Here is a 10761-nt window from a genome sequence, read left to right as displayed (position 1 = left end):
GATACATACAGTGAGAGCAAAAAGTATTTGTACAAGGAAATTTGTTATTAAAAAAGCCTTATTCGTAGAAAATAGATATTAATTTTAGAAAATAGACAGCAATTTTATACAATGAATATATTCTATTCTAATATAAACGAACAAGCTTAGCATGTATTCCTGATTTTAGAAGCTAAATTTCGTACGAATACTTTTTGACCATTCAAACAATACAATTTTTAATTTTCGTTTATTTTTTAGATGATATATTTTGTATAATTACATACACATCATTTTGATATATATAATTTTAAGAAACATATAGTCTATTTTATTCTTTATGAATAAAAATTGTTAATTATCCAACAAGAAATGATCGTTAATTAAACATCGAATCTACGTCAATTTGGTGTTAAAATCATCGAATTTATATCGATTTGACATCAATTCGATGACACATTTCTTTCTGGATAATATTTATTTTTTAAAAATAGGTTTTTTTAAAAAATATTTTCTCTGTACCAATACTTTTTGTACTCACTGTATATATTATAAAAATGATCGACAAAATCGATAGATACTGACTCATCAAGGAAATAACTAAAAGTTTTCATTATCTATTTAAACAATTAATCAAAATCGATTACAAATAATACAATAGCGACATATTGTTTTGTTTGTTCTGATAAAGATTCGAGTATGTACGGCTGTTGATGGTGTAATATGATGAAATTTTCGCAACTACGCATGTGAATATAGAACATAAATGCGGGATATATTCCTGGATATCCGAGACTTCTATCATTTTACGTAATAGCATCTAATGAAACACTGGAATATAATCGGGGTCGTTGACGATTGTATAATAAACGCTTCGCGATCGCGCGCGTGCACGCGATCAAGAAAAAAGAGAAATTGAACCTTGGGTTCTTAAAAAAGGACTATCGATGATATTTGATGTAGTAAATGTTCCGTTCGAAAAGCGGTAGTTTATATTGCGTGTACATTTCACAAGCTTGTTGCGCCACGACATAAAAAAAGATCGTTCGCATACCAGCGTGCCGTTGAAAAATTAAACAGAAAAAAAAACAGGAAAAAAAAGATTCCTTTTGGGGACATTAAATAAGAAAATTAAGATGTCACAAATTCTTCATAAAGTATACTTAAACTTTTCCTTGATTTTCAGGAACCAAATTTCGTAATTTTCTTTCAATATTTTGAAATTTTTTGACCTGATTTGGAAACGTCAAATATTTTGTCGAGAGAACTATTTAACGTAGAATGTTAATTACTATGTTAATTAACGTTGCTGATGACACTTCTTGCATTTTTAATTGTTAAGTTGATAATATTCCAAAACTACGTAGATGTGATGCAGCCATACTAAATGTTTTTAAAGTAAAAAATATTTTATAAAAAATTTTGCAAAATTTCCTGACACTTCTCTAATTTCTCTGATTTCCAATCTTGCAACAACCCTAGAGATGTAGAAATATAATACGTTATTTATTTAAATTTGATTCGAATTCAAAAATTCGAATCAGAAACAAATGGCGATTTTCGAAGAATCAAGCCTCAAGTTAATAGACAAAGTCATAGGTGGCTACAATACAGCAGAAATTTAGTTTAATGGCGTATAAATAAGAGGATAAAGAAACCAGATCAATTCTAATAAAGTAGCAAGTCGTAAATAAGTCATAATGATGCGAAGGGAGAGCAAAACTGGAGCAACAGTGTATCGTAAATAACTTAAAGACCAATCAAAATAAGACAGATTGGCTAATAAAAAAAGAAAAGACGAAGCATCTTATTGACACTTGTTTAGAATTTCTTTCGTCCGATTTAAGAGACTTAATAACAGAGGAAGGGAGAGGGAGAGAGGGAGAGAGGGAGAGAGAGAAAGAGAGAAAGAGAGAGCGAGAGAGCGAGAAAGCGAGAAAGCGACAGGTCCGATAAAGAATCCGCGAGAGCGACAGAGACAGAAGACAGGATCACGTGGCGTTAGACAGAGACGGAAACGAGCGTCGCCGGGAAGCGCAAGTGAGATGAAGCGTTGTAATCAGAAAAAGAGACAGAGCGACGATCCCGTACATCAAAGAAGCAGAGTGATTGCGTCAAACCACACACACGCACACTCTTTCCTATGTTCGCCCAAATCCCATTGAGTTTACGAATTACAATTAGCGATATCATCACAAGTCTGTTTTTTTTTTATGGCTAAACTAGTATAAACTTTTAAAATTTAAAATAAGATAGGTCGATACGTTTGTGGCGAAAAAGAGAGAGAGAGAGAGAGAGAGTTCTAGTACAGTTTAGTGCGGAGATAAAAAAAAAAAACAGATCACATGTTAACGTCTGTCGGACGTTCAAACGATACAACCGCAAGTAAAAATTCACGTCATCCTGAATCCATACGGTCGATCCGAAAATAAAGACACGACTTTCACGCACTCTCTCTCTCTCTCTCTCTCTCTCTCTCTCTCTCTTATGCGCGCGCGCGCGCGCGCAAGCTACTCACCTCCTTTTCTCCTTGTGTTTCTTCTCCTTCTTGTGGGTGTCCATGATGAGGCGACGTTACGGTGGACCAAGGGATGATCGCAACGCGCTTCGCCACCAGCAGCACCGGCGCACGAAAACCAGGACACTCTCGGTCACTGCCAAGGAACGTATCCGGGGGCGTGCGCGCGAGCGCGTTAACGAGCTGCGCTCTTTTCTAACCGGCCGACCTGACGGAAACTTGGCTCACCGCACTTTGTTCACCTATAAGTCTATAAGTCTTTCTGTCTCTGTCGCACCGTAGATCTGTCTCGGCGTCGGTATCGATGATCGATGCTCGCACGCGACGCGTGTCACTGCTCGACGTCGCGCTGCGCTGCGACGGCTACGACCGAGAGACAATTCAGACAACGGGCAACGACGCTTTTCGACACTAATTCCGACGGGCGCACGGTAACCCGCGAGAGTAACGACAAACTCATAGCGTCAACGATCACGACGAACGAGACGTTGTCGGTACCGTGAACGGCTACTGGCGAACGGCGGGACTCTGTTATTATCGCGTTGCGCCCGATAATCCGCGATGCTGGTGTCACGACTACATACGCGAGCGGAATGGAATGACTATCCGAGGGGTCACAGGGGGGTGAGATGAGCGCGCGCTCGACGTCACGCGGTCAGACTACGCCATCGGGCGACGTCCGCGAGAAGTAGCGAGCGACCTAGACGGCACGCGGCAGATTTGAACCGTTAACATCTCTGAAAGCTTCTCTCATGAAATCGTAACGAAGGCTTTTCTATGATTAAGGCAGGAGAAGAGACCTTTGCATAATACATGGTGCGTAAAGTATAAGAAGATGAACTAATGAAAATCTTTTATTGCATGAAAAAGTAGGAAACGTGGAAGGATTTTGATTGGCTCATTTTCTTATACAAGAAACACAGGAGGTTATGCAAGCCTCCGTGCTCTTATTTTTAATAATATTCTGTATCTATTTATTCGATTTACCTGTTCCTTCCTATACAACATAATCCTCCAAGAGATGTCCTAAGGATGTCCAGAGGGTATTCTAGAACATTTTGTGGGCGTCCTCGAGATATTACTCGAAGAATTGTGTAGTAGATTGGAAAGGATCGTATATTGTCTTCCGAGTCAGCAGGAGTCAATTTTTTAGAGAAAACCTTTATAGTGCATCCTAAAGATATCCCTTAAAGTGTGCCGTGAAAAGAAGATAGATTTAAATGCGGAAAAAGTAGAGATACAAGTTTTAGTTTTGTACTTCTTTTCACATTTTCTATATTTAAATATAGTATTCGCATATTACAAAGAGGAAAAAGAATAAAAAAGTGAAAGTTGTAATATAAATTATAAATACAAAGAAAAAGAAAGTTTTTCTTTCCAGACAGAACTGAAATTCATTTCGAGTTATATTACTTTGCAAAGAGAATATATGTAAGATTTAAATATAGTGAAATTAAATTTGTTATATATATTACTATTCCAGCTTCGGTTCAAGACTGTTTTCAGCAACAAATAATCGATGCACTGGAAATGATACAAGTTCACAAGAAATATTATTTAATAAAATATTAATACGAAGAACCGAATATAGCATTTTTCACTCATGTGTCTACATATAGCAGTAAAGTTCTTCGACGGACCCCGGATTATTTAAAGCCACAATTTTACTTGCTCCAAATAGTTCACAAACTTGATAGATCTAATTTTAATTGCGTAAATGTTTTTTCAAAAAATTTATTTTGAACTATACAGGCAACAGATAAAATTAAGTTTCTTAAAAAGTAATTAAGATAGTAAGATACATGTAAGAAAGAGACTACTATTGCTAATCCGCCGCGTTTTGACTAGCAACTACCATCTTTCTCTTGTCCTCGCTACCTTCCTGTGGCTGCTTCTTCTGTTGCTCCTCTTTCCCTCTTTCCATCTCGTCGTCTTCCAGGTCGTCTGTCGACATGCCCTTGCTCTCGTACAGAGCCGGGTATTGCGACATGCAGCTCTGCATCGTCTCGAACGCAACGCGACAGTCCGAGCCTTTTGGGTCTGCGGTGGAGTAGTGGAAGCAGGAGAAGGCTTCACGGAATTCTAAACCGCATGGTCCAGTCGCCATGCCTCCTAGACACGGGCAGTTCCAATTGATCTCGCCATTGGGCAGCAACAGTCCGGGACTGGGCTCCGGTTCAGGAAGACTGATTTTGCTGGGTGCTGCATGATCCTCCTTAGAAGCGAAGATAATGGTGTCCTTGCCCTCTTTACGTATCAATGGCATGGCGAAGAATCAAGAGGGACTTCTCCGTGCTGGAACGTCCTACTGTCAGCAGTGAACGACAATAAATTCGGCGATGCTCGGTGAACCGTGTACACGCAAGTCTTTCCCTCGTACTTTGTACTCAGAGTCAGACTCGCTCGCAGTCGGACGTAACTGTTGCGTGGACAGCGTAAGACAAATCTACGCTTTTCAGGAGTGAGCTTTAGAATGTCTACAGGACTCTTGGCACCTTCCTCCCCGAACAGCGATCGGACGGCTTCCAAAATATTCTTCTTGAGATACACAGGGGACACTATCAGATTGGGATCGGATGGAATTTCTCTACAAATAGAAATAAGCTTTGCTGTATCCTGTATAGTAGACAAGAGTTTTCTAAGCATGCAAATCTCCCGGTTCTCGGCATCGAACGGTCGTCGTGCTCGCTCGACAATGGGATTGAAATTCGAGGGAGTGACGCGTACAGGTTATGTCATGCAGTGACTAGTCATGATCACGTCTACGTATGATGAAATAGTGAATGTACTAACAGAGAAACGTCTAAGTAATACATCTTACGATGATGCGCCGACTCGCTGCTCATGTCGACCTCGCGTACCGAGGGGTAGACATCGTAGAAATCCTACGGACGGTACTTACACGCGATGCACTGACTTGCTACGGCGTCCGAGCGGTGCCTTCGTCTCACGTGCTCTCGCACTCTGTCGCACTCTGTCGCACTCTGTCGCACTCTCGCAGTGGTGGGCAGCACTGACAGCAGCGCCGATGCAATACTGCCAAAACGCGTTTTCCCAAGAAAATGTAAATCTATGCCTTCAAATTTTCTTCCGAACTTTCTCGAAGAGAGAATTTTCTATCTTTCTCTTCTCTTCCATGAGCCTCGGATGAATTATTTCATTCCGAGTGCACAAAGTGTAAGCGAAGCGCAGTGCGATGAAGGGGATTTAAATCCCGTCTTTTAACACCACGCGTTGCGACTCCAATTAGACGATAATCTCTCTACGAACGATATACATACCCTATTATGTTATATTACAATTAATCAGAATAACAATATGTGTACATATTAAAAAAGTAAATGAAAAATATTATTGTACTGTAAGAGAAAAATTCAAGCGATTTTTATCGACTCGACAATTGAATAAGTGACGTACAAGTACAAATTTTCAGACACAAATTCAAATTGCTGTTCAAGTGTCTCGAAGCGTACGAATAAATAAATGCGTATCCTGTAAAAAAAAAACCGTAAAAATTGGACGTTTCACAGCCGTCGCTTTCGGAGCGTGTAAACCCGGCATTAGCCCGATCTCGACGATCGACCACGCGTGAGTGCCGGCGAGGCGAGCGTCCGTCGGGCGTCGGGCATCGGGAGGGGAGCCCGTCGAGGGTCCCCCAGGAACTCGGCTCTCAGTCGCAGCTCGGCTGTCAGTGCGCGACGATCGAGCCGCGTTCATCTGCCTGCGTTGCGCTTCGCGCATACATACACACACGTACATACACACACCCATACGTACATTATATGTCAATGTAAAAAAAAATACATACATAACACGTACGCACGCACGCATGCACGTTTCACGCGTCCGCACGCAGGCCGTACGCACTACTACGCACGCCGCGGTGTGTAAGACGTGCTCTACACGTCCATCCGAATCGTAGATCGTACACGCGGACGCGAGGGTGGAAAACGGTCGCAGTGGTTTTTGTACATACGGTATAAGGGTGCACGTGAGGGGGGAAGAGAGAGAGAGTGAGAGAGAGAGAGAGAGAGAGAGAGAGAGAGAGCGAGAGAGACGTGCCGAGGAAGAGACGATCCGAGGAGGCGGAACGAACCGGGGGACCCATGCGTCGCACGATATAGACGGCGGCGGCGCACACACAGACGCGAGTCGCGACTGAGCGAACCGAACGCGCTACTACGCCCAGTCAGTCAGTCGGACGTCGGCACGGGCCCGACGACACCCCGACGATACTCCAGTGTTGATTACGCGACGGAGTTCCCACGGGTTCGCCTCGCGAGAAGCTGACACGCGGCGCGGGGTGCTGATCCGCGAGCGGGGCGGCGGGGATCGGCGACGACCGGGTTGCGCGACCCGGACCCTCGAGCGATTCGTGACAGTGAAGTGAAGCACGCGTGAGAGGTGGCCGCGAACAAGGAGAGACGAAGAAGACACCGGTCAGTGAGGTAGACGAAGAGAGAGAGAGAGAGAGAGAGAGAGAGAGAGAGAGAGAGGGAGAAAGGAAGAGGGCTGCAGAACGGGTGGTCCTGACAGCGAACGGTGACGAGAGAAGACCGACCGTCCTGAACGAGCGAACATTAAACGCCAGGGAGAGTAATAGGGGGCCCCCGTACGTAATTGGCACACTAGAATGAGCTTTTTGTCCGAAATAAAAGAAAAAAAAACAAAAAGAAACATGCGATAGTATAATGCTATAATACGTTTGCCGCACGCGCTGGACTTGTCTCGAGATCGAGCTTTCCTCGGTGTTGGATATACCCTTTTGGTCCAACCCTTGGCTAAGGCTATACCGCGGCGATGAGCTATATCCTTTTACTCCGACTCGCTCGAGAGTGCGTGAGTCCAGTCGGGGAGTATCGACGTGGTGGTCGTCACTGACCATCCCAGTAACTTCGTCCCCGTCATCGTCATCGTCATTGTTTTCAACAAACGCAAGGACGAATACTTCGAGTATCCACCTCGAGGTAGTCGCGAGCGGCGAGCGCATTCTCAGCCGGCCTCTTCCTCGCTTCCGCGACTTGACGCGCTTTGACGACGGCGAACGGGGGGAAGGCGACGAAACGGGGAAAATCAAAACGTTGCTCGAGACGACCGGAGAAGACCGTCGTCGAGGGAAATCATCGCGAGAGTTTCGCGTCATGAGAGCCTAGCGTTCGACACCGTGGGTCATCGTGGGTCGTCAGCGTCGGGCGTGCGAGAAGGGACGGCCACGGCGGCGCGCCGGCGGAATTGCCCGGATAGTAGGAGGAGGAGGGGGGGGAGGAGGAGGAGGAGGAGGAGGCACCCGACAACATGGCCGCCGCCTGCTACGAGAAGGAAGTGGTGGTAGGTGCCGCCATTCACCACGGGCATGGACACCATCATCACCACCATCACCACCACCATCATCATCACCATCATCACGGTAACGGAGTCGCGTCGTCCGCCGTCGGCGTCGGCGTCGGCGTCGGCGTTGGCGTCGGTGTCGGCGTCGGCGGGGTGACCGGGCAGACAGTCCTCCCGGCAACGTCCACAGGCCTCGACGATGCTGCTATCGCCGCCGCCGCCGCTGCTTCCGCTTCGAGCAACCCGTCGTCCTCCCAGGTGAACCCTGCCACCAATGCAGTGAACGCAGCTGTAAACGGTGGCACATCGGTGACGACTACGACGAGCGCGGCAGCTACCGCGGCCGCGGCTGCAGCCGCTGCTGCCGCGGCCACCGCCACCGCCACCGCCGCGGCTACCGCCGTGGCGATCAACAGCTACAAGGTGCAAGAATACAAGGACTACTCGCAACCGCTTCACGTGGACTGTAGCGTCGAGTACGAGCTCCCGAGCCAGGCGAAGCCACCGCCCGGTGGCGGCGAACCCCTCCTAATGATCCATCCGTGCTACTATCGACGCGCCGAGCGCGAGAGGAGGAGCCCTTTCGTCAATAATTTACCGCCCCCGGCGGCGCCGGCGACGACGCCTATGTCCGCCTCCCGCAGGAACGGTCGCAGGAGCGCGGCGACGGCCGCCGCCGTCACAGTCGCCACCGCGGCGGTCGCGGTTGCGGCGACTTCCTCGACGACTACGACGGTCGTCCCACCGTCGAATAATCCCATTGTCGTTTCCTCCAACGTTGTATCCGCTTCCGTTGTGTCACCGGCAACGTCTATCGCATCGTCCTCGGTCGCCGCGGCAGTGGTAGCTGCCGCAGATTCCGGTAGCGGTCTCATATCCACCAGTGGTCAAATGTCCGCTGTCACTATGGCTGCAGCCTCGTATCGCGCGGCCCTCAATGTCGCTGCCACCTTGTCTCAGCAACAGCAGCAGCAACAGCTGTCTCAGCGACGGCATCATCCTCAGCAGCAACAGCCACAGCCACAGCCGCAGCCACAGCAGCAGCAGCAGCAACCACCACCACCAACTCATCCTCATCATCATCATCATCATCATAGGAATCATACTCATGCTCCTCATCAGCACCAACAGCAGCAGCAGCAGCAGCAACAGCAGCAGCAGCAGCAGCAGCAACATCACCCTCAGCAACAACCTCAACAACGATCCGTAACACCAACGGCATCCGGTCCCGCCGATCTCATCTCCGCCGATGAAAAGGCAGTCATATCAGGTATTTATCAACATTACTTCCGCGCCATGCGCGCCCACAATCATCAACACCGCCAGCAGCAGCAGCAGCAGCAGCAGCAGCAGCAACAGCAGCAGCAGCAACAGCAGCAACAGCATCGTACCACTACCACTCATCAGCTCCATCATCAACCTCACCAAAGCGATCGCAGTTCCTCCTCTTCGTCGTCGGTCACGTCTCCGACGTCCGCGTCAATCTCCGGTATTCTACGACAGACTTATCAGCAGGCATACAGCAATATCGCGGCCACGAGCTCGAGCTCGGGCAGCCATCATCGTGCCGGCACATCGGCGATCTCGGCAATCGCCCATCATCCCTACAGGCGACCGTCGGTGACGTTGCTGTCGCGAACGGCCTCGCATATCAGCCAGCAGGCTTCCTCTTCCTCCTCCTCATCCATCTTCGGTGCTTCCAACGGCGTTTCTGCCGCGGCCGGCGTCTCCAGCGTATACGCGAGCACGATACACAGGCATCACGCAACTTCCCTGCACGCTCTTCAAGCCGCCGCCGGCTTCTACGAGACGCCGAGTTATCACGCCCTCCTGCCTCAAAGTTAGACGACAGCCATATGTCCGGGCGGTTTCGCGACGTTGGATGTCTACGCGTGAACGACTACGGCAACGCGGCGATGTGCGCTCGAGCAATCTACCGCAAATCGAAGCGAACGTGCGTCGAATTTCAATCTACTCGACCTTTTTCCTCCGTTCTTTATCATCGGGTTCATCGGTTTAATCGATAGAAATCGAGAGAACTCGATGAGAGAGAGAGAGAGAGAGAGAGAGGAAGTTGAGTCGAGACCTCGACAGTCCGAGAGCTGTCTCTCAGTTGGGAATTAAAAAGATGCTAGGAATTTCTTTTTAAACAGGCTTTTTCTTGGCGATATCTCGATATCGCGCGTTTTGCCGATAAAGCATAATTCATAACAGCATCGCGAACAATAAGATCACTTGTTCGGCGATCGTCCAGCGACGATCGAATTCAATACAAAACCTCCAATATCCTCGTTGTCGATTGTCGTTTACGCCGAGTATCCCCGACGTGTAGATTATGTACAGACTATCATTTTACGCAGACGATAATTTACGTAGACGATGCATAGTCGGCATAGGCGACACTTATTATGGCTGTGCTCTGTCCTCCTTTCCTCTTCTCTTCTTTCCCATTGTTGTTTGAGGAAACCTATACTTTATAACGTGATAATTTATAGCCGTCTTGTAGTTCCGACCGTTTTACGGTTTATTATTTTCTCGTATTCTCGTATTCTCGCATTGGAGGAAGTTCGATTGATAATCGTAATCAACGAACGATTATTGCTTTGACTTTTTCCCTTTGCGGAAATGTCTAATTTATATAGCGTAGTTCTCGCAGAAATAGATGCGAGAGGAGAGAGGATTCGCGTCACAAGGCGGAGAAAGCGCGTGGTATCTTTACGCGATTGCAAATGCGAACAGTTAAGAACGTTGCGTTACAGAACAGCGAAAAGAGAAGATCAGGCCTTTCTAAATCGAGAATAAGATGCGCGATGTAATAGTCCCCTCCCCGATTAAATTCGAAGAAACGCTAAAGACTTGGGTATACAAAGAGTCCTTTCGCGCACGGTTGATAATCTCAAATAATTTCCCTCGGTCTCCCTTTTTCAACCCAAACG

General features: G+C 47.1%; 4 protein-coding genes across 5 annotated transcripts in view; 1 reads left to right on the top strand and 3 right to left on the bottom strand.

Moving 5' to 3' along the window:
• Positions 1-3157, bottom strand: part of LOC108748924 (protein similar) — a 45868-nt gene extending 42711 nt beyond the window's left edge. Inside the window, exon 1 of the mRNA XM_018487352.1 lies at positions 2498-3157. Within this exon, the coding sequence (XP_018342854.1) occupies positions 2498-2541 (44 nt within the window). The 5' untranslated portion in view covers positions 2542-3157. The remainder of the gene's footprint in view (positions 1-2497) is intronic.
• Positions 3158-4235: 1078 nt separating this feature from the next.
• Positions 4236-4783, bottom strand: LOC108748926 (mitochondrial intermembrane space import and assembly protein 40-B). Its single transcript, XM_018487354.1, has one exon. The coding sequence runs from the start codon at positions 4761-4763 to the stop codon at positions 4323-4325; it is 441 nt and encodes a 146-aa protein (XP_018342856.1). The 5' UTR covers positions 4764-4783; the 3' UTR covers positions 4236-4322.
• On the bottom strand, positions 4731-5482 carry LOC108748927 (ribonuclease P protein subunit p14). Of its 2 annotated transcripts, none has more exons than XM_018487355.1 (2): positions 5291-5482; positions 4731-5084 (listed from the first exon to the last, which is right to left on the bottom strand). In XM_018487355.1, exons 1-2 carry the CDS (start codon positions 5341-5343, stop codon positions 4754-4756), a joined length of 384 nt encoding a protein of 127 aa, XP_018342857.1. In that variant the 5' UTR covers positions 5344-5482; the 3' UTR covers positions 4731-4753. The 2 variants fall into 2 exon arrangements, with proteins under 2 accessions (XP_018342857.1, XP_018342858.1); XM_018487356.1 differs by having other exon boundaries at positions 5312-5482.
• A 2295-nt stretch (positions 5483-7777) lies between these two features.
• LOC108748925 (myb-like protein Q) lies at positions 7778-9744 on the top strand. The gene is made up of 2 exons (XM_018487353.1): positions 7778-8063; positions 8115-9744. Exons 1-2 carry the CDS (start codon positions 7793-7795, stop codon positions 9668-9670), a joined length of 1827 nt encoding a protein of 608 aa, XP_018342855.1. The 5' UTR covers positions 7778-7792; the 3' UTR covers positions 9671-9744.
• Positions 9745-10761: the final 1017 nt, after the last annotated feature.

Source organism: Trachymyrmex septentrionalis, unplaced genomic scaffold (genome assembly GCF_001594115.1).
Source record: "Trachymyrmex septentrionalis isolate Tsep2-gDNA-1 unplaced genomic scaffold, Tsep1.0 scaffold25, whole genome shotgun sequence".
Classification (NCBI taxonomy): Eukaryota; Metazoa; Arthropoda; class Insecta; order Hymenoptera; family Formicidae; genus Trachymyrmex; species Trachymyrmex septentrionalis.
Note: the sequence above shows the minus strand (reverse complement) of the source record. Positions and strands in the feature narration are given on the sequence as shown.